Source organism: Asterias rubens, chromosome 1 (assembly GCF_902459465.1).
Source record: "Asterias rubens chromosome 1, eAstRub1.3, whole genome shotgun sequence".
Lineage (NCBI taxonomy): Eukaryota > Metazoa > Echinodermata > Asteroidea > Forcipulatida > Asteriidae > Asterias > Asterias rubens.
The window spans coordinates 33282152-33304399 of record NC_047062.1 but is presented as its reverse complement, the minus strand read 5'-3'; the positions used below and the strand labels follow the sequence as shown (position 1 = coordinate 33304399).

At 37.5% G+C, this 22248-nt stretch overlaps 2 protein-coding genes across 2 annotated transcripts; one reads left to right on the top strand and one right to left on the bottom strand.

Annotated features, from left to right (window-relative positions):
* The first annotated feature begins 1091 nt into the window (after positions 1-1091).
* On the top strand, positions 1092-8741 carry LOC117288301 (adipocyte plasma membrane-associated protein-like). The gene is made up of 10 exons (XM_033769110.1): positions 1092-1219; positions 1863-2058; positions 2594-2695; positions 3478-3593; positions 4026-4121; positions 4623-4733; positions 5047-5230; positions 5768-5902; positions 6454-6649; positions 7648-8741. Exons 2-10 carry the CDS (start codon positions 1916-1918, stop codon positions 7882-7884), a joined length of 1320 nt encoding a protein of 439 aa, XP_033625001.1. The 5' UTR covers positions 1092-1219; positions 1863-1915; the 3' UTR covers positions 7885-8741.
* A 1088-nt stretch (positions 8742-9829) lies between these two features.
* On the bottom strand, positions 9830-20375 carry LOC117288310 (E3 ubiquitin-protein ligase Siah1-like). The gene is made up of 5 exons (XM_033769122.1): positions 20245-20375; positions 15982-16198; positions 15267-15506; positions 14660-14852; positions 9830-14153 (listed from the first exon to the last, which is right to left on the bottom strand). The coding sequence occupies exons 2-5, from the start codon at positions 16175-16177 to the stop codon at positions 13976-13978; spliced, it is 807 nt and encodes a 268-aa protein (XP_033625013.1). The 5' UTR covers positions 16178-16198; positions 20245-20375; the 3' UTR covers positions 9830-13975.
* Between the last annotated feature and the right edge of the window lie 1873 nt (positions 20376-22248).

Below are 22248 nucleotides of genomic sequence, written 5' to 3'. Positions count from 1 at the left end.
TATGATAATGCCCAAGGTGGATGATGATGAATTCAAAGGTGAGGCCGACAACACACAAAACTAAAAAACACAAAACATTCAAATAAAACAAAAAGAGAGATGAGGGTGTGTGTATTAAATCTCGATTAGTTAGGTATGGTTAGACAAAACTGACTACTGAGAAAGCTCTTACCGTGTGTAGTTTTGACAAGACAGTCTTTATGACAGTCTCAAACGGGTGACGCCCATCTTTGGATGGCTGCCCAGGGGCTATGCTAGGGTTGGTCAATCCCAGGCTCGGGAGCTGGGGGGGGGGGGGGGGGGGGGGTCCAAGGGAGAGCAGAGTTTTGATGATCCAAGGTTCATCACTTCCGTCTGTCAACAGTCATCTGATATGTATAACAAACTTTATAGGACAAGCTCACAAAATATAGGACAGGCCAACCATGGAGGGAGGGGGGGGGGGGGGGGGCGGGCGGGACATCGGATCGACTGGCCTCCCTCCTGTACAGCTTCGAATGAAGTAATACCAGTAAAGTATTTGAGAAATACAAAGATTCCAAAATACTTTTATTTAACATAAAAAACATAAAAAGATGGCTTGGTAATTAAGAAATCTAAAAAGTTCAAGGCAGACAGTGGTTGGACGGTGAGAGCTTGTTCAAGTTCACAGGACAGCCTCGATGATCCTTGCTTCGGACAAACTGGCCTGGCCCCGTCATTGAAGCGGAACCCATTCCAATGATCATACGGGTCATATGCGTTTTATTTGTGCATTTGTATATAGTTTTTGATGCAAAACTTACTTTCGGGCCAATTGTGTAAATTGAAATTCAATCTTTTACGTGGAGGGTCAGTTTAATAGTAAATATTCTTCAAGTAGAGCTTTTATTTTCCTTTCGATAAATCTTCGTATTGGACGCGACGACCCCCCCTCCCCCCTTCTACCCCCTCCCCACTTCTGCCTCCCCCCCCACCGTACATTGGACACGCCCGTCCCCGCCCACCCTTTTACTATTGTCTGGTACCTAGGGTCAAAAACGTGCAATATCTGAGTGTGGGCGACATTGACCAGGCATTGAAGCAGGAAGTGGCGCCTGACTACCCGGATATACACATGCTGGCCGTGTACGAAACTAACAACAAACACTAAAAACGAGCTAAAAAACGTATCATTTATGCGTAGTGTCCCAACGTACAAGGAAGTGAAAAACGCAAGTCGAAGCTTGAGGAAACAACGGTAAGTTTGGTTAAACTAAAGTAGCTTTGTTTCATTGTGTGCATGGTGTTGAATTGTTTTTTAAAAATAGTTAAATTTAACCCCAAAGCAAAAGTTACTTTTTAATTAACTATTAAACTGAATTTTACTTTCATTATTTATAAATTCATTTGATAACTTACTTAAATTAAATTTAAGGGTATGTTGCATAATTTTAGTACTTCCTTCCTGATCCACAGTCTCCAAATAAAATGCAACACTCCAATTGTGTGAATTTGAACCATGCATGAGTCAACATGACAACAAAAGTTGTCAAACAAGTCAACTCAAACCTATTTCTTAAATAGTATTAAATAGTCTTTTGGAACCAATAACTATGGTGCTGTCTTCCATGAAAAAAAGTCATTATCTCTGATAACTTTTTTTAGATGATGTGGTTGTTAATTTGCTCTGTTATTCCGGGACCTAAAATGACAAAAAGTTCAAACAAAATAGCTTGAAAATCACCAGGAAGGATGGAGGGTTAGGTCAGGATCATCGCAACTAGAAAATCACTAGCTTGTTTTACTTTCAATATACATTGGTAGACCAATACACATTTTCTTTTTTGTAGGCGCAACTGTATGATTCAAATCTTAATTCCGTTTCTATTATCACTTTGCAGGATGCAACCCTTTTCTTTAGCTCATTTTGAGCATACAAGCTAAAGTGGTAAAGATGTCAGATCTTTCAACAAGTAAGACGGTCAAAAAGAGGAATGCTAAAGCACCAACCGAATCCCAAAGGGTTGAAGACATTGATACCAAAAAGGATAAGGTGCCAACCAGGCGTACGCCTAAACTCAAGCCACCTACATTATGGTAATTATTTTCCAGCTCTGTATCTGTGCCCTCAATCTTTGGCTCTGGACACGTTTGGTAATTGTCAAAGACCAGTATTTTCACTTGTTGTATCCCAATGGATGCATAAAATAACAAATCTGTGGAAATTTGGACTCAATTTGGTCATCGAAGTTGCAAAAGAATAATGAAAGAAAAAACACCCTTGTTGCACATATGCCTAAAAGAAGTCTTTTAATATTTGCGTGAACAATTACCTCGTTCCTAAAACTATGTTACTTCAGAGGGAGCCGTGTCTCGAAATGTTTTGTACTATCAACACCTCTCAATTGGTCGTTACCAAAGTAAGTTTTTATACTTACATTTATTTTGAGTAATTACCAATAGTGTCAAGTCTGAGTCCGAGTCTGAGTCCGAGTCCTTAGTGTTGAGTCTAAGTCAGACTTGAGTGCAAGACTAAGTCACAAGTCATACAACTCTGTTCGAGATTGAGTCTTAAATGATGGCCTCTCATAACAAAACATTTAAAAACACTCTTATTTGTTTCTTTCAACAGGCAATGGGTAAAATTTGTCATCAAGATACTGATTGTGTTGGGCATAATTGCTGGAGTAATGATTTATAACATGGAGTCACCAATGACCCCTCATATCGTCAGGTAAATATCAGATGATTACATAATGAGTTGTGATAACATGGCTGTTCCTGCTGCTACTCCCTGTTTGTTTGATATAAATAAATAATCCAGTCAACTGTCAGGCCTGTATGCTTCATTTTAAAAGCGGCATAGGCACCAAGGCATTTTCTCATTGGTAAAGGAAATTGTAAATTTCTACTGGCGCATTTGAAGGGCACCAAGGCAATGACCAGGAGTCATGGGGGAAATAGCCTTTGTTGCCTGTGTGGAGTATCAGGCCTGAACTGTAACCAAACCATGGCGGTTACTCCAATCTTTTATTACACGGTGTTTTCACATTCTTGGCTTTGAAACTTTTTATAAGTATCATGCAACAGGGTTTGCAAAGTGCTATATCTTCTCGCCTTCCATCTCCAGCACCCCAGTTCCAATCCCACCAGGGGCACTATGTGGATTGAGTTTTCAGTCCCTACCTGAATGTGTGGGTTTCCTTGGAAATACTTCTCTGGGGTTTTCCTCCCACATCAAAAGCTGAAACATCCTTCTTTGTCTTCTCCACTGTGTTCTTGGCTAGTACAGTGATTAAGTTTACTTTTCTAAGAGTCATTGGCTTTAAAACCAGAATAAATGAAATGAAATGACATCCTGCCAATTAACAGGTTTGATCTTTATATAAAGTGCATCAAATTTAAGAATTTGATGCATCTAGTTGCTTATGAAAGTCCTTTTAAACCTGAAGTCCAAACTGCAGAAATTAATATTAATACTAAAATAAATACTACAATTTGTTTTTATTGTTGCAGTCTTCCAAGTCCTAGAGCACTAGAGGGCGCTCTTGAACCAAACACAAGGCTTTTAGAAGGCATTAAGATTCTGGAAGGAAAGATCCGAGGTCCTGAATGTCTAGCTGAGTATAAAGGTGAGTTTCAACAATACGAGGGTCAATGAACTCTATCAGACAACAGGTCAAAGGTCAGACAGTGCGGATGAAATATCAAATATCAAATGTAATAAGGTTCTTGCTATACTGGAGCAGGAATTTTTTGTTGATGTTATTTTTGTACCCTGTGTTTGAGTGTTAACTTTGGTTTGCCTTGCACCATTTGAATTTGAAGCTTGAGACCACAGTTCAAGACTTTGGCAAAATTTCATGGCTCAGTTAATAATAAAAATAATAATATTTATTCGGCCAATAATAATCATTCGGCTCAGCTAATAATAATATATTTATTTATACTTAATAATATTTATTATAGCTCATTATGAGCGAAAGAATTTAACTTACAGGTTACAGGAAATACCTTTTCATTTCAGATTGTAATAACACTTTTTGTTTTTGTTTTAATTACAGGAAAACTTTACACAGGGACATATGATGGTGCAATAGTAAGAATAACGAATGAATCTAAAATGACAAGTGTGGCTAGACTTGGATCCAGACCATGTGGTAAGAATACACAACCCCCCTCCTTGTAGCTGTTTATTGTCAACTCAGTGTATTGATATTTGTTTCTTGTTTTAGTTGGTATTTGAAGTCCAGTGCATTTGTACAACTATTTTGCGGCCCTTAGACACTGAGCAGGCATGATCAGCAAGTGTCCACATACCATTGTAGGGAGTTGTGGTTGAGCGTTCTAAGGCACCTGACCCAAGCTCTGTTGTTGTCAGCAGCAGAGTGTGGGTTCGATTCTTGGTCATGGCATTTGTGTTCTTGAGCAAGGCACATAACCATAAATGCTTCATAAAGAGTTGTGAAGGCAGTGCATTCTGCTCTACCAGACAGTGGATTCACAGACTGTGAAGAGGGTTACCCTGCTTCAGCCCCAGGAGTAGGTCGCAACGTGCCCCTGGTGACAGTTGATTTGGGTTGACAGCCAAAATCAGTTAAATGTAGCCCTCACTTTGAAGTGAAAATAAAGTATATTTTGTTTCTGTGTTTATTTATAAGGTTCTCCAGTGAATGAGCCAAGCTGTGGGCGCCCTCTAGGGCTCCGTGTTATTGGTAATGAAATCTACGTCATGGATGGGTACAAGGGACTATTCCAGATATCAACTAGAGGTTAGTTCAAGGGTTCGATGACCACAGGGACAAACATAGATGACAAGATTTCAAAACAAGCATTTTAGGTTTGAGTGAGGTTTTCGGTAACACCACGTGAAAATCTCTTTTGACGGAGTAGTGTTGGTTCTGAAAAGAAGCGTTGGTTGATAACTAAATGCTTTGGCCATTATGCTCCAGTTGCTACCACAAACCTCATCTAATTATACTTCCACCATGCAAAGTTTCAAATTCTACATTGACTTTTTAAATGGAATGTGATGACATTAGTTATGATCTTTTGACTGACTTTGAACTTTGCTTTCATCATCAGGAAAAGTTGACAACCTTGTTCCCAGTGATCGTACATATGAACAACTCCCAATCAAGTATGGGAGTGACATGGAGAAACTAAAAACCCCTGGAGGAAGTAAAGATTTATTTTTCATTGATTCCTGTAAGAATAGGGATTATCGTCAGCAAGATTACATCTTATGGGAAGCAGATGGCTGTGGAAGGTAAGATAGACGTAGTTCTTGCTCCGGGGATATATCTTGTGGCCGAACGGTATAGTTCACCGGACCCAAGCTCTGATGTGGTCAGCAGCAGAGTGTGGGTTTGAATCCTGGTCATGATATTTGTGCCCTTTAAAGCAAAGCACTTAATCATATTGCTTCGTTAAAAGTTTGTAAGATAGAGCATTTTGCTCTACCAGCCAGTCTTCTAGTGGATGATACCCATGCCTACATCTTTATGGACTGTGAAGGGGGGTAACTCTGTTTCAGTCCCAGGAGTAGGTGGCAGCGTGTCCCCGGTGACAGTTGATTTGGGTCGACGGACCAATTCACTTAAGCTCTCACCTTGGAGTGGCCGTCTGGCCTTGTGTGTTAGGCGGTATCTCTTAAACAAAATAAAAACAGTTGAAGTGGCTGAGCACAGGAGATGTGTGCTAAAGAAATCAAGTTTACTATCTATTATCTATTATTTAGTATTTTAACCAAAGTACCAAAGAGAAACTGACTATTTTCTCCTTATTTCTGATTTGTTACTTTCAGATTAATGTGGTATAACCCAGTCAGTAAGATGAGTAACATTGCTATCAAGATGCTGTTTTATCCAACTGGAATACAATTCTCACCGGATGAAGACTTCTTGCTTATCTCAGAGGCAACTCGCTTCCGTATCCTCAAGTAAGAACAGATTTAACATCAGTCTATGGGAAACTTTTGATGGGGCACCAAGTTCAAGACCAGGGACAACAGTGGTCATGACCTCCGTAGCCTGTGTGTAATTAAAGGCCTGATATAATAATTCAAATTTTACATTTTATTTTGGGCGGTATAATATTTATCTTAATATGTTTTCAGCTCATTTTGTATTACACTTATTACTCCCAAGAGTTATGGTGTTAAAGTGCATTTTTTTTTATCCATGTAATTAAGTATGAATTCCATTCCTCTTCTTACTCATATTCCTCTTTCATCCCTCAATATCAGCCTCCTCTTTTTCTTAAAAACTGTTCTTACAACTTGCAACTTGCTTGTTTTAATGTACATTTCCAGAGTGTACATAAATCATGTAATGAGAACATAGAGACTGCTCATACTTTTGTGATATTGTGTGCTTAATCAGCTCTATGAAATTTAGCCCTGAACATACAAAGTGGCCCCAGTGGTAGCCTTCTTATTCAGCAATCCTCAACACTGATTCATCTCTGTTGTAAACTCTTATTTCTCACCAGGTACTATTTTAAGGGCCCTCTGAGCGGTGATTTTACCATCTTCGCTAAGAACCTACCCGGTGCACCTATGAAGATTCGTCCTAGTGCAAGTGGAGGTTACTGGGTCGGTTTATCTCATGTCGGAGGTCGTATGGGGTCATTACCAATTATAGATATTCTCTATGCAAGACCATGGCTGAGGAGTCTTATAACTAAGGTGAGATGTAGAGACATTCTGGTCTTATAGATTAGGACTTAACCAGCTCAGGTCACTTGACTCATCTCTTAGTAAAAGAAACGTTCCATTTACACAAGTTGTGTATGGTGGCACTGTGGGTGTAGAACCATACTGTCAATGATGTACTAACATGTTCATATGTTTCTCTTGAGTTTTGACTACCCATTTCCAACCATTCAATTCTGCAGGTTGCATTTACAGAAATAACTGCATCAAACTAACGGTGCACAGAACTAACTGTGCACAGAGCTAACTGTGCACAGAGCTAACTGCGCAGAGCTAACTGTGCACAGAGCTAACTGTGCACAAACTAACTGTGCACAGAGCTAACTGCATAGAGCTAACTGTGCACAGAGCTAACTGTGCCCAGAGCTAACTGTGCACAGAGCTAACCGTGCACAGAGCTAACTGTGAACAGAGCTAACCGTGCACAGAGCTAACTGCACAGAGCTAACCGTGCACAGAGCTAACTGTGCACAGAGCTAGCCGTGCACAGAGCTAGCTGTGAACAGAGCTAACCGTGCACAGAGCTAACTGTGCACAGAGCTAACCGTGCACAGAGCTAACTGTGCACAGAGCTAACTGTGCACAGAGCTAGCCGTGCACAGAACTAACTGTGCATAAAGCTAACTGTGCACAGAGCTAACCGTGCACAGAGCTAACTGCACAGAGCTAACTGTGCACAGAGCTAACTGTGCACAGAACTAGCCGTGCACAGAACTAACTGTGCACAGAGCTTACTGTGCACAGAGCTTACTGTGCACAGAGCTAACTGTGCACAGAGCTTACTAAATCATTTACTTCTGTTAGGTTTCATTAGAGTAGGCATAAATAATTTAACATCAATCTACCATTATATAAAAAAATGTGTGTTTCAATTAAATTTTTTTAATAACAGTAAAACAGTTTGGCAAAAGTTGTTTTTATTGCAGTGTTATGCATTGACTAATATGGTATATATTTTTTTTTCTTTCTAGTTTGTTGATCCTGTTACCCTCACCAAATGGATTCCAAATTATGGAATGATCATAGAACTCGACCAGAAGGGTAAAATAGTACAGAGTTTGCACGACCCTACTGGTGAAATGGTATCTTCCATCAGCAGTGTACTTGATACAGGTGATGCATTGTATCTTGGCTCAGAGGATAAGAACTACATTTTGAAAATAGGGATGAAAGATAGAAAGGAGATGGGCAAGTCTACAAAAGCGTAGTCTTTAATCAAGTGTTCTAAGTTTGTAGTTTCTTTTATATCAATCTGGCCATGTTAATTTGAGTGTTAAATTATGGGATTTCCCATAGAACACAAACACCGAAAATGCCTACCTATGGGTTCAAAATATATAGAGTGTATGAACAATTGTCCTTGTGTGTACAATTTCTTTTTGTTGAAAATATTATTTTGAAATCAGTTTGTCTTTTCGCTTTGATACATAACATTTTATATGAAAGGACTTTTATATGAAAAGACAAAATCTATTTTGGTGAAAAGCTTTATTGAATAAAAGTGAATATTGTGACTAAATTATTATCATATTTTGTACTAATTTTTTTCTACATGAATTATATATTTTTGAAAGCAAGACGTCTTGTTAAAACAAGTTTTTCATGAAGATAAAGTGGGTCTTGAATAACCCACTTTTTGTACTAAATATTGCAATAATGGTTAACACTAACACAGTGCTTTATATTTTTATTTAACAAGTTTGTTATTTTTGTTTAAAAAAAAGTTCAGAATCATTTTAGTGTAGTACTATTAGTATTATGAATAATGATTTTAAGCAGGCATGCAACTTCCTGAACTTCTAGCAGATTAGCTGATTTCTTCTCTTTCTTCAATATTATGTCCAAAGTGTTTCCTTATTGTTTTATAATTAAAAAGTTTCATGTTTGTTGAAAGAATGACAATTGTAAAACAGTTTTACAAAAACTGGATGTTTCCCTCATTGAACAGTGGAATTTGCTCCATTTGGAGCGAATTAATTTTCTTATTTCCCCCAATACTTTGTGTGTATTTTGTCTCTGAATAAAAATTAATTAAAGATGAAATAAATGATTGCTATGTATTATCCATGTTTCAGTTGTCATAATTGTTTTCCAATTGTATTACTCGATCACATCAAAGAAACACACATCTCACTCTTTCATCGGCAACTTAAAACAGTTCTTTTCCAACAGGCCTTTTCATGCACTTGTGTTTTTTCTTTTGTTTTTGTATATTTTGTTTCGGTAAGACCATGTGTGTATCTACTTGTTTAGGTAGATGCTTTATATTCTACTACCGTGTAGTAGACTTCTTTAGTTCTGAAAAGAACTGTCCTGGTTTTGATCATGCTTTAATTTATGAGATGACTGGAATGTGTTGTCCAGAGAGTACCAGTGAGTTCATGTAGTTCAATCATCAGTTTGGCCACAGCCATCTCAACATGTTCTTTATAACATCATTATTTGTCAGATGTAAATCATCACTCTATAGCTGTGGGGCATATTAATGCTAGCTTGGTTAGATTGTGGACACAGTAACAGATGGAGTTGACATTAAGATGTGATGAACCAGCCATTGAAACTGCCCACAGTCTGGTTAAGGTTACTAAGGTCATAAGAATTCAGATCTAGGTTCCAACTTGGATGGCAAACCTTTAGTCACTCTCTGTCATAACTCAAAACTGGCTTTATTTGCTCAACAAACTGATGGAAAAAGAAGCTTTCAATTAAGACCCGAGGGCCTTTAATTTATGTATTGCTCATCAACTTATGGAATGAATCACAGGGTTCTAGTTGTGTTATATAACTATCTGTTTGAAGTGAAATGGTCACACATTTGAACAGGGAGTGACTTCTTCCCAATGACGTTTTGTGATTATGACAAATAATATTATAATTTGTTTTTTTCTCCTTACAAAATGCAATTATCCAAGGTTGTAGATCTTGTGTCTTTCCAAACCCAAGAAAAAACATATTATACAAACATCCCAAAACATTATTATCGTTTTCTAAACATTGTATTTTGTTTTACAAATATTTTCAGAGTTTACACTCTTGCAGTGTGTATCTTTTGAAATTAACATCCTTGCTCTGAAAGTATAGACTCTTCCATAAACCAACAATGTAAACCAAACATTTTTAGACCACAAACAAAATGACAACATGTGACAAAGCTGAATTTACTGTTTTTTATTTTTTGTCAAAACAGGCAAAATATAATTTTGCTCTAACTCAAGCATTTCTATGATACAATTTACATTTATAATTCACTAAGGAACCATTACATTCCATGGGAAAATTGAAATAAATAGGTGCAAACATTTTTCCTCCATACGAATGATTCGATCGTGAGCAAGTCATTTCAAAAATGGAATTTCTTCAGACATGAAATAAACTGTGTAGTGCACACGGACATGTATGGGAACATTTGTGTGAGTGACTATGTTTACATATTAAGTGTAAAAAAAACAGAAAAACCAGAACAATGTTACATGCTTGGCTTATCGAAAACAATGATACTTAATAAAACTATTGAATAATTGATCCAAGTTTAGTTTCATCAACAAGCAAACCCCAGGCAGGAACCAGTTCCTATTGATTGCAAAAAGCAAAGGAATGAAATTACAGAAGTGGTTGAAATGAAAACGAACAAACATTAAGCATAAACCCTTCAATAGATGGCCTTGAAATGACACATACAACTGATGACTGCTAAACATACAATATCACACTGTAGTAGTTGCACTACGCACTGAGATATAGCTAAAAATAGAAGAGTTTGTTCCTGGATCTCAGACAAGAGTGTCAAATTTCACTAATATATGCGCGTATTATGTCCAAATTTAATGTTTATTCCTGTATACTGACTTAACTTCTAGTGCAGTTTGGCGTGTCGTGTCAATGACGCTGGTTTAAATAATATGACAGTCGGGTATTTTGAGTAAAATTTACGGCCTTTAAGCGGAGGTCTACAGACTGCACAAGTCCGGTGTGTATTTACACACATCCAAAACTTGTACTTTGTATTAGCAAGTGAAGAAATCCAAAATACCAAAGATTTGAGTTTATCTGAATCTTGAACAGTCTATTAACTTCATCATTCACCATCCAACATGAAAGAAAACACATTTAATGATTTGAATTTGTACCCATAATAGCAGTGGTGTGTACCACTTGAACCACTTCGGATTTTTTATGCAATAATAGTGTAGTCATTTCTAGCATTTCTGTTTGTCTCATTCTGGTGAATCAAACCCAACAACTTGAATGCCCGTCTGCTGCTACCCCACGCATAAACAGAAATAGGTTTTGACTGAAAACAATCTAGGTTTTCATGACGGATTAAAAAATAAATTGCAATTAATTGGAAGAAAATAAGAATGTAATGACTGTAACACATTCACAGTTTATACACTTCATGAATATGAATGTTTTGATGATAACACTGTGTTCTGGTAACAGGGTTTTATATATTTAGAAAAACAATTTCAGACATTGTTTATTACACAATAATTGCTTACAGACAATACTAGAATATGTTATGATGACCAAAATAAATCATTTATTATTTTGTGGGAGTGTTTCCTTCTTGGTTATGAAGCAAACAGTTTCATGGTTTTCAAATTTATTTTAGATTGTTTTAGATTTTAGATTATTTTAGAGGTTAACAAATTTAACAAGAGACCCACAGTCTAAGCTATACAGCTTTTATTATACCTTGAATACATTTCAACATCACATGTTTTTAACACTAATTATTCTCATAATTTCAAGGTTCATTTACAAACAAAGGACATGTGGACATAATTATTTACCACATTTTGAACTGTGCACTAAACTGGTTCCAAACAACATAAAAACCACTGCGGAAGAATTCAACTTCACAGATTCAACGCAAACTTGGAAATGAATTGGCTGTTACATAAATGAGGTTCAAAGGTCATACAACTTGAGTGACATTTCTTCTTGCATAATTAATAAGTAAATATTCATCTTGTAAATGGTAATGTCTGGTGCCCTACCTCCCTCTCTATAACAAGAGAGAAACTGGGACACAGTTCACAGGCCAAATATAAATGGCAGCATGCTACAAAAGAGTACAGAGTGGTCAACTTTGTACTCCATTCAAAACAAAAATGTCCATTCATTCAAATTGTATACATCTGACATTTTCAGTAAAAAATAACTTGCCAATGCTGGCGTGTTGTAGACCACAGCTGCTTTGTATAAAAAGCTTGCAATGATATTGAAAACAATGTGTGTTGAATAATGCTATATTCACAAGGATCTGACCCTGTCCCTAACCTATATCATAACTATATTGTGAAGAGTTTTTATTTGTAGAAGAGTTGCATAATACCAGGCCGGATACTTCACGGAGGCAACTGCGTCTGTTGCCCTGGTCACTGCCTTGGTGCCCCTGGTCATTGCCATGCATGGTGCCCCTGGTAATGCCAAGCGTGGTGCCCCTGATCATTGCCTCCCTTGCCCTGGTCATTGCCTTGGTGACCCTTGAAGTGTTCAAACTTTCCTGAAAGAGGTGCCCTTGCCCTTTCAGCATCAGGCTTGGTATAATATAAACAATTTGACAGACACGTATGAGCATCTTGTAAAAAGACGAGGTTTTCTTTGGTTTGTCTTTTAAAGGCATAGTCTCAAGCTTGGTGTAAGTGAGAGTATATGTCAAATGTCACATCCTTACATTATGCAAACACGCTGTACAAATAATCACAAACACTCTTGTCACCATGTATGAATAGTGAGCTAGCTGTATACATATGTACGTATCAAGGTGGGTAGCACCATGCAGGTTTGATCTGTCACTTTGTGTTGGAATGACGATCATAGCTCACCAGCTCAACGTGTGACAGAAATAGATTCTTGGTCAACCATTTTGTAAACATTGGCTCAAGCTGTGTGGCTAGATTACTGCATCTATCTCAATTGTAGAAAACAACATTTTATCCAAATTGGCTGCTGTGGCTACAGCTGTTGCCAAGGATGTAGCTAAGGCACTCAACGCATGTTGAAGCGGAAATGTAGCCATAGCCATAGCCACTAATTCGCACACGGCCTAAGGCAATGGTTAGGACTACTGGCTTTACTTGCAATGCAAAAGTACTGGAAGAAGCAGCAGTCTAGCCACAGCCACAGCCAAAGCTGTCAATAGACTTGCACAAGTCCTACACATACTCATACTCAATACTCGGGAGTATCATTTCGTTTGTGAAACTGGTTCCCATGTTTGAACATGCCAGTATATAAACTTTGACCTTTGACCTTGCATGTACAACTCTATCTGAATCTAATTTGTATCTTCCCTATGTCAAACTGAACCTGAGGTTTTTCTTGGAAATTTCACATATAATTGTAATCAAATTGTGCGGATAAGATCAGCCATGAAAGCGCATTCCATATCGTGTGTATCTGAACAATAACTCTAAGCTGAACTACATGGATGTCACAATTGCAATGTTGGTTGGGACATTGCATGTTTAGGGCCTAATATTAAAAAAAAATCCTTTTGTTTGGATTCATAGAAAAAAAAAAATAGTGCAGTTTTGTGAAGACTATATTTTCACTTTAATTACTTTATTTACCAAGAAGAAGTACACAAATCTTTGATAAGGTGCTTCCGTATTCACATTGACAATCTCCTTGTCATTAGTCTTGGTGGGTTTCTGTACAATTATTCACACCCCATGTCATAGTTGTTACAGTCAATGTTCACTCTAGGTGAACATTCCTTCATGTGTGACTGAAACCACACTGTGGTTTTCAGGAGAAGTATGGGTCATGGCCAGTTCCTCATTATCATAAAGACCACATTGTTGTTGGTTGCTTGTCGTCAGCCAACCTTATTTGGCTTTGCAAAACAGCACAGGCTGTTGATACACCCAGTCTGAATCCAAACAGAGAAAGCAGAGGTAGCTGCAATCGCCCCAGACATCTCTATAAATGTCTGAATAGCTTGCACTCCATCATGGTATTCCACACGAGTATTTCTCATTTCAATTCAACAGCTATTTCCATATTCACCTATATCGTCATAGTTCTTGTTGAGAAGTTTCTGTCACCGCTTAGTGAGTTGAATGCAGAACACTGAAGCAACAATATTCCAATATGGAGACCAAACACTTTCCTTTACATGCATTGATCCAGTATGAGATTTGAGGTTGTAGACTCCAGTTTTGCATTTGCAAGAGATGCATGCAGTATGAGACATATTATTTAACTGCCTTTCGCATGAGCTTTGGATGGTCCAGGAAGAATACATCCCATAATCCGTCTCATTTAATGAGTCTATCTCGTTAGCATCACTTAACACATAGAGATGGTTACATTGATGCCAAGGTTGCCATTTTCAGCAAAGAGTTGGGCAATGCTTGAGTCAAAGACTAGACAGTCACTGTTCATAATGGCTGCTGCCACGCCTTCATGGATGGAGCGGGGTGTGGCCTCCCAAGACAGTCTTCTTCTGTGCCCATTCAGTTCAAGTCTAAATATAAAACAGAACGTAATTCAGTTTAGTAGGATTTAAAACTTTGCATAGTGGAAGTATAATTAGGTGAAGACGATCAGAGCATACTATCGAACCGTTGAGTTGTCAACCACTGGTTCTTTTCAGAACCAATACTACTTAAAAGAGATTTTCACATGGCGTTACTGCAAACTTCACCTAATCATTCAGATGAGCATAAAAAAGTGGCCAATAAAACAGTTCATTTATTTGAATTGCATGAAGAGCTTTTTTTTTTTAACAGTTTGCATTATCAAGTGAGCTTTATGACAACCTTCTATCAGAGCTTGATGTACAATGTAGATTGAGTAATAACTGTTGGAATGGTTCCACATTACTTTTGCAAATTACATGCTTTCAGGAATGTTTCACACTCAAATGAATTCTTGCTGAGTTGTAAGCAACCTATAAACTACTGATTAAACAAGAAAAGACTTCAAACCATTAAACACTTAAGTAAACCGAGTAAGTTATATCCGACATACCTGTATGCAAAGCTTTCAGCCTGTTTACGAGTTCCAATGAGTTGAACGATAGCAAAGAATTGTTGAAGGCCGTCAAACTTCTCTTGCTTCTCTAAGACCAACATGAAATGGTTACCGAAGCAGCTTTGCATCATCACCCAGTCGACAGCGCCTGGAAGGTTTATATCAGTTGCTAGGAATACTATATCTTCACCTGTTGACAAAGTTGTGGGACAGAAACGCAAGAAGTTAGATTTTTTAAATAATGAAAAAAGGATTGATAACTCTGCAGAGGATGTTCCATGATTTGACGCTATCTCATTTTGCCTGTTGGTAAATCACATGTCTGACCATTCGATAACATCTACTGTGGTTTTGAATGATAAACTATGCCAGCATGCAATATTACACGTGGTAAATGCATCCACACAATACACAGTCAACCCTCCTACTGTCTGACCATTTGATTTCATCCACCGTGGTTTTGAAAGATAGCTATCATGTGAAGTGCAGGTCGTCATAGCTAACCACTATTCCAAACAAAATTAGTTTTATGTACAAAAATTTATTTCTGATCACATTTTGAAATTGTTGAAACTCTTGCGGATAAATGGTGAATGTGACTCACCCTGTAGTGTAGTGATACTCTTGTGGGCGTGGTTAAGGTGCGGCATGACACGCTCCAGTGCTCCTTGCCACTTACAAGATGCACCAGGACATGGACAGGAGTAAGGTCGGAACTCACAGGTCTCTTCATGTTCAGGTTTATCTGTGTAGGACATGGTGGCCATGCATCCTGAGGAGGAATACTTACACGGGAACATCACTGTCTGAGCTACTTTCTCCATTGCTAGGTTTCGTATACTACCTGTAATGGTCAATGGAAGGATCGCTTGGTTCACTTCAAGTTAGACAGATTTTGTTATTAAATTCTTTTGAGTTTTAAAATGATGTACATGTTTAAAATATTACAACACTTTAAAGGTATTATACTATGATCAACTACAGTGGGAAAATATATGAACAGATGAAATGTTTTATTTAAAAAAATGATTTGTACAGCAATCTGTGAAGAAATTAATCTGTGAAGAAGTTTGTTATAAAACAAATAAAACATGTTGAATCTAAAGGTATTTTCTAAACAAAACAACCAATACAAGCACATAGACGTTTTCAATTTGATGAGAGTGTGGTGTAAGAAAAAACTGTACACTTTAGGCTACACCTTAAAAAAAATCAAAAGAGTAAATACTATAGTCTTTACCCCAAGTATTACCCAAAGAATCAAGCCTATAGAAAGATAATCCCAGTAGTTCAAAAGCAAATCAGACAGTATTACTTACCAAGAGGCCCTCTACAAGTCGGGCAGCCGTTAAGCTTTGGTCTACAAGTTGAGCAGACAAGATGGCCGCTCTGACACTGAAGTATTGGTGGTAACACATAGTCAAAACACACGGGGCACTCAAATAGCCCCGCTAGGTCCTGGTTGGTGGTGGGTGTGTGGCTACGGGCTTTACTGGTCGTCGTTGGACCACTCATGGTTGTCAATTCAGCCTGGGTCTACGAAGGAGAACACAGTAGGAAATATTTAATCAGAGAGTAATTGTGGAGATCCTGTTGACAAAATCGGATCAAGACTGCAAAATGTTCATGGCATACTGTCATATTGCTACTCTACAGGCCTGATACTTCACAGAGGCAACAAAGGCGATTGCCTCCATGCCCTCTGGTTGTTGCCTTGATGCCCTTGAAATGCTCCAAATTAACAACTTCCTCATAGGGTGCCCTTTACCAAGGAGAAAAAGCATTGGTGCCCATTATGCTTTCAAAAATGAAGTGACAGGCCTGACCCTGTCTATATGCTTAATAATCACACAGCAAGGCTAAAGAGACAATGACCTCCATTGCCCTGGTCTTGAACTTGGTGCTTTAATAGTTTTTATAGACTTAAAATTTTCCAATGGAACAAAACAAAATTCCAGACCAGGTAAAATTATACTCAGTGAAAAGCACACAGAGTCATGACCTGTGAATCTAAGAACTGTGCCACAGGAATGAAAGTTACTGAATGTACGATATAAATAACCATTAGACAGGGAGTGACAATGACAAATGACAGCAGGTAACCACAACATTGACCAACCAAGCTGAGAGTAAAACATTAAATGTAATTGGTACATGTGGAGCATGGCCGATGACACATATAATCCATACAATACTAGACACGGCTACACACTGAGTACAATTCCCGGTACATGTGACATCATCCCTGCCTAACACTTTATTTTTCCGTCTTACTTGAATCTTACTATACAAGTGCATTCTGATGACATTACTGTCCACTCAAATGGTTTTGGTTGTTTTAAACAATAGTATCTTTCAAAACACTTTTCGGTTTTATAATTGTGACATCAACTTCTTGCCCTCAGATCTGTTTCAATCTTGCCATAAAGTGTGGTAATACGGTTACATTTCAACACAAATGAAAAACCTGGCATTGAAATATGAAACCTAAACTGATTGAATACAATAACCTTGAAACCTGAACAAATATTGCAATTGTGTGAAGTAAAGTCAGAATTTCAGACAGTTGTGAGTAACGACACTGAGTCAGCATCCTTGACCATAATAAGTAACCTTTTAAGGAGTGCACCCATTAAGGGTCACTGGGTCAGAAGACAAATCATTTGCATATCATATTCAGGTACAAACATGCAGCTTCTGACTGCAGGAGTCACACTGCATGTTAATTAGCTACTAAATATTCAATCCAATATGTTTGATTCATAAGATGGTGCCACTTAATCTTAGATCTTGTCTTTGTACCCAACAAATTCAAATCTCTTCTCAAAACGTGTCTTATATCACAGGTTTTCAAGGACTTATTTTGTTGTGGTGTTTTTTAATTTACTCCGCTACACCCAGCAGGGTGGATATGTGCGCATTACAAGTATTTATTATTTATTTATTTTATTTATTTATCCCAACCTGTTAAATGCAGTACATACACATGTGCAACAGGACATAAATTCTCAAGAAAATGTAAGCTATAAACAATGACATTATGCGCTGTGTAAGTTGGGTAACATGAATTTGACTGATTGTGGTTTTTATGACTCAGACTGTCAGACTCTGAAATCATAAACAGATTATGTTCAGCAGTCAAGCAGCCAGTCTCAAAAGCCATCATCTTTTATAAATAACTTTGATGACTACCACACAAAGTGTCTAGGATTATGGTTAAGAATTAGCCTAAAGACCCCAATTTCATGGAGCTGCTTTAAAGCAGAAAACTTAACTTAAACATTTTCTGCTTTGGATACTAACTTTAGCATGAAAAAGATGGTATTATTATTAAGATGGTGTTGTGGCTGAGTGATCTTATTTCGGTAAGCAAAGTTACTTTGTGCTTAGTAGCTACTTTGTGTGCTTAGCTATGTACTTTTAAAAGCAGCTTTATAAAATAAAACCCAGTTGACAGAGAAACAAATAAACTAATATAGTTCCTAAAGTTAAGCCAATAAAAAATGTTTTAATTGTGTCAGGTTTGCAGATTCAGTGGCAGTAATTGTAAAGGCAATTGCCCGCACCTCCAGTACCCCATGTTATTGCCTTTGTGCCCCTTTAAAATTTCCTGTTGAAATTCAAACGTAGCTTCTTTACAAAGGAAACACTACTCTGCCTTTAACAAGAATGAAATATGATGCCTTGTTTGGTTTCAAATAAACCTAGTTACAACCAAAACAAAAACGGACAAGGCCATTTAGTTTAAATACTATTGTGTTAAGGAAAAGGAAGTAAGAAGCTCATCTAAAAATAAACTGTGTTAAATTACACAAACAGGAAAATCTAAGGTCATAATATTTATTTCCCTGAGATGTTAATGAAACAAACTGAAATTTTGTTAAAGTTTTACCCCTATAGAGTGCTAGTGATGTATTTACTTAAATGTTTAAGCATACTTTTAAAAGTACATCACTTTCTCAATTTTTTTATTTTGAAAGCTTTGCAAAGAACACTTGAAAGTAAGTTGGTTATTTGAAACACAAATTTTTGAGACATTTGAATCAGGGATTTTATTGTTTGTGCCATTTTCTTATTTTCAGGGAGAATTTTCAAGTATTGAATCAATTTTTTACAGCAAACTTATTTGATATCTTTTGTTCGAGTACCCATCTACCACAGGGCAGTTGTGTATTTCAGACATCATTTACATACCATTTATTTGATCAATGACGAACAAATAAATCTGTTGAAATGCCAAGCTTTCTTCAGTGTAAAAAACCTTGGAATACTACATATGTTTGTATTCACTACCTCTGCAATTGTACGTAATACTTTATATTGATTGATTGATTAATTGATTTTTTTCCCAGTGTACATATGTGTACACTGCCTTAGTAAACAAATGAAATGAATTTAAAGAATGTATTTACTGTTACCTCTGAAATGTAGGTTACTAACCCCGACATATAATAGAATCAAAACATTGTGCAAGTGCAAGATGTAGAAAAGTTGCGATAATCGTAACCCTCCATCCTCCCGATGGTCGCAGTAGAACTCACTCTGCGACCATTGGGAGGATGGACTTGGAGGGTTATGATTATCGCAAAAGGATTGTACATCTATGCTTTAGAGTTACATGTAAGAGCATTGTCAGCCATTGTGTGAAAGAAAACTAAAAAGATGCCACCATGCTAAGTTTCACTTGTAAACAACAAGATTGTAACATAACATGAAACAGAGGCTGCTGTAGACAGCTGTCTTTCTACTGTTTCTACTAGTTTTCTCTTGTCACCGTTTGTTTCTGCTTACCAACAAAAAATCAGTTAAAGTTCTGAACTACACTACACTGTCAATGAGCAACATACAAGTAATATTCAATGATAATCAGAATCCCTGATCATTTAAACCTCTCAAAAATGCATACTGATAAATAAATAGTCTGCAAAAATTGTAATTCATCAACAACAATGAGGTCTACACATAAAACACTAAATAGCAGAAACCTCTTGCCTAATTTTACCAGTGTTTGAAAGGCACCGTGGGAACAAAAGGAAACACTGTCTACACATTTTCCCTGTTTTACCATGCAAAATCAACAAGGTTGCGATAGACCTTTAATTTGTTTGAGGCATTATATGCAAATGAATAAACATGATTAATATTTGAAGTGGGTAATTACATTTTTTAGATGGTTAGACCATGGAGGTAGAATTAGAAGGAGTTGGAACGAAAAACCACAACCTCCATGGTTAGACTTAGACTTAGAGTAATTAGTACGGTTTATTTACTATACTTTACTTAGTAAACAAAATATTTAAAAGAACAGCTTTAACATGATGAATAGTGGAATGATTACTAAAATATTATATCACAGTCGGCAGTCTGTCGGCATGGGGTATGGGCAACCCAAGCACACCCAGTACCCAAGGAGCAAAGCTCATGACCCTCATAAACATTGAATGGGTTTTTCAGACTACACAAATCGCAATGCCATAGTCATTGCACGTTAAATAAGGACAATTCCCCTAGTGTTGCAAGCGACATTACCACTAATCCATACATCATTATGACGATCGAGTGAACTAACATAAGCTACTTACAAAACTGAAGCGGTTTTAAAAAGCGGAGAAACACAACAGCTTCATGTAGGCCAAATAAAGTGGAAAAACAAAGTTGGAACAAGAGCCAGAGGAGAGATCTCGGTCGGAGACGGACACACCACCAGCCTGCCTCTGTGTGTGTGTGTAATATAATAATACAACGCACTGGGTACCAATGAGTGTGTGCAATACAGCACTGTTTCCGCGAACCAGCTAAGTAAGGAAGTTCATCACACTGTTGCTATTATACAGTGTCGAATGTAATGTACATGTACATAACAGGTATGTGTGCATGTACATTGGTGGTTCATACATAAACATACACAAGTATACGCAAATGTACTGTACATGTATTGTGCATAACCATATATAGTACATGTACATGTACATGCAACTGCACATTGATGATGAATGCGTTTTGTCTGGGCCGCCTGCTGCATCTTAATCTTGTCAGGCGCCGTCTTAGAGAGACCATGGAGAGACATGCCAAGAAAGGCCCGGGTGCGGTCCGGGGCATGCGGCTTCCGAATTGATAATAAGGAAAAGTGAACAGAAAAAACACAAAAGAAATACAAAATTAAAAGTTGAATATGCTACAGCCTTTTTTTTTTAATAAACTTGTTTCCTTTCAGGGCCCATTTTCAAAGCTGTTAAGCAGAAAATACTGCTAGCAAGTTTCTTTGCTAGCGAATAAAATAGTGGGCACAATTAGTCGCAACAATGAAAATTTCATGGAATTTTTGCCGGTAAGCTATTTCAGTTTAGCAAGATTTGTCTGTGCTTAGCAGGTTTTTGTACTACTTGGCTCTATGAAGAAAATAGTGCTCAACCATCTGCCTAAAGAAAATACCACATTCACTAAAGCTTTCATCTGACACGTTTTTTTAATGGTATTAGTCAACTTTAGAGTTGCTAAGCAGAAACAATTGCCAGCTTAGCAGAACTTACCAATCCGCACAAAGTGACGTGTGACATGGTATTTTTGGCTAGTTTTATTCTAATAACTATTGATAACTATAACAGAATTATTGTGCTCAGCTACTTTTTTTTGTACTTGAAAAGCTGCTAAGCAGGGTAAAAAATCTGCTGCTGCCAGCTTTTCTTTGTTGGAGTGGGATGGGAAGGGTTGAAAAGTAGATTATTCTGGAGACAAGTGTAGACAACCGGGCCTGATTTACATTTTGTTTGACAAAATTCTTTGCTAAGTAAAAATTCACTGTGGGGCACCAGTCACAACAATGTAAACTTAATGTAATGTTGGCTGGTAACCTATTGATAATGCTAAGCAAAATTTTCTGTTCCTTAGCAAGTTTTTAATTAACAGGCTTTTGGCTGCTAATCTTATTCTGGTTAGGGAAATTGTTTTGTGCTTAGTACTTTTAGCTTCAATTATGTATGATCATATCGAGAGAAAAAAATACAAAAATCGTAGACAAAACTTATCTCTAGCCTGTTTAAAACAGGTTGTCTGCGCAGACAGCCTGTTTAAAACAGGTTGTCTGCGCAGACAACCTGTTTGTCTGCGCAGACGACCGCTTCGTCTGCGCAGACAACCTGTCTCCCACCAAGTGACAATATTATCGTCTGCTAATTGCCGTTCTTATTACGTCATTGGCACGCGTCACAAGTTTCAACCAATCAAGTTCAACGAAATTGACAGAATGACCGCATCACTACTTTCCGACCGAAACAAAAATAGAGCGGTGGAAACACACTCAAATGTCACATTTCAGGACAAAAACCTCGATCATTCTACTTTTAAATAAAATTGTATTATTATTAAACAATTAGTCGCAATATTATTGCCAAATATAGTCAGGAATATAAAAAAGTTGAGGACGCGGATTAGTTTGAATTCATTACTTTTTATGTTTTCTTCACACATATACCTACGCCACCTGTAAACAATGAGGTTGACAATTTGGACACTTTTTCCTGCCGCCTTTACCATAATTTAGCTGAATTTCATCGAGGGAGGACCTGTGCCAGTTGTGCTCCACCAAA

Excerpts from the sequence above, each read along its gene's own strand:
- LOC117288310 (XM_033769122.1), bottom strand. The coding sequence starts at position 16,177 with ATGAGTGGTCCAACGACGACCAGTAAAGCCCGTAGCCACACACCCACC. Across the intron at positions 14,853-15,266 it reads GAGTATCACTACACTACAGG|GTGAAGATATAGTATTCCTA; the intron begins GTGAGTCACATT and ends CTTTGTCAACAG. Across the intron at positions 14,154-14,659 it reads GCTGAAAGCTTTGCATACAG|ACTTGAACTGAATGGGCACA; the intron begins GTATGTCGGATA and ends TTTTATATTTAG.
- LOC117288301 (XM_033769110.1), top strand. The coding sequence starts at position 1,916 with ATGTCAGATCTTTCAACAAGTAAGACGGTCAAAAAGAGGAATGCTAAA. Across the intron at positions 3,594-4,025 it reads ATGTCTAGCTGAGTATAAAG|GAAAACTTTACACAGGGACA; the intron begins GTGAGTTTCAAC and ends TTTTAATTACAG. Across the intron at positions 5,231-5,767 it reads GAAGCAGATGGCTGTGGAAG|ATTAATGTGGTATAACCCAG; the intron begins GTAAGATAGACG and ends TGTTACTTTCAG.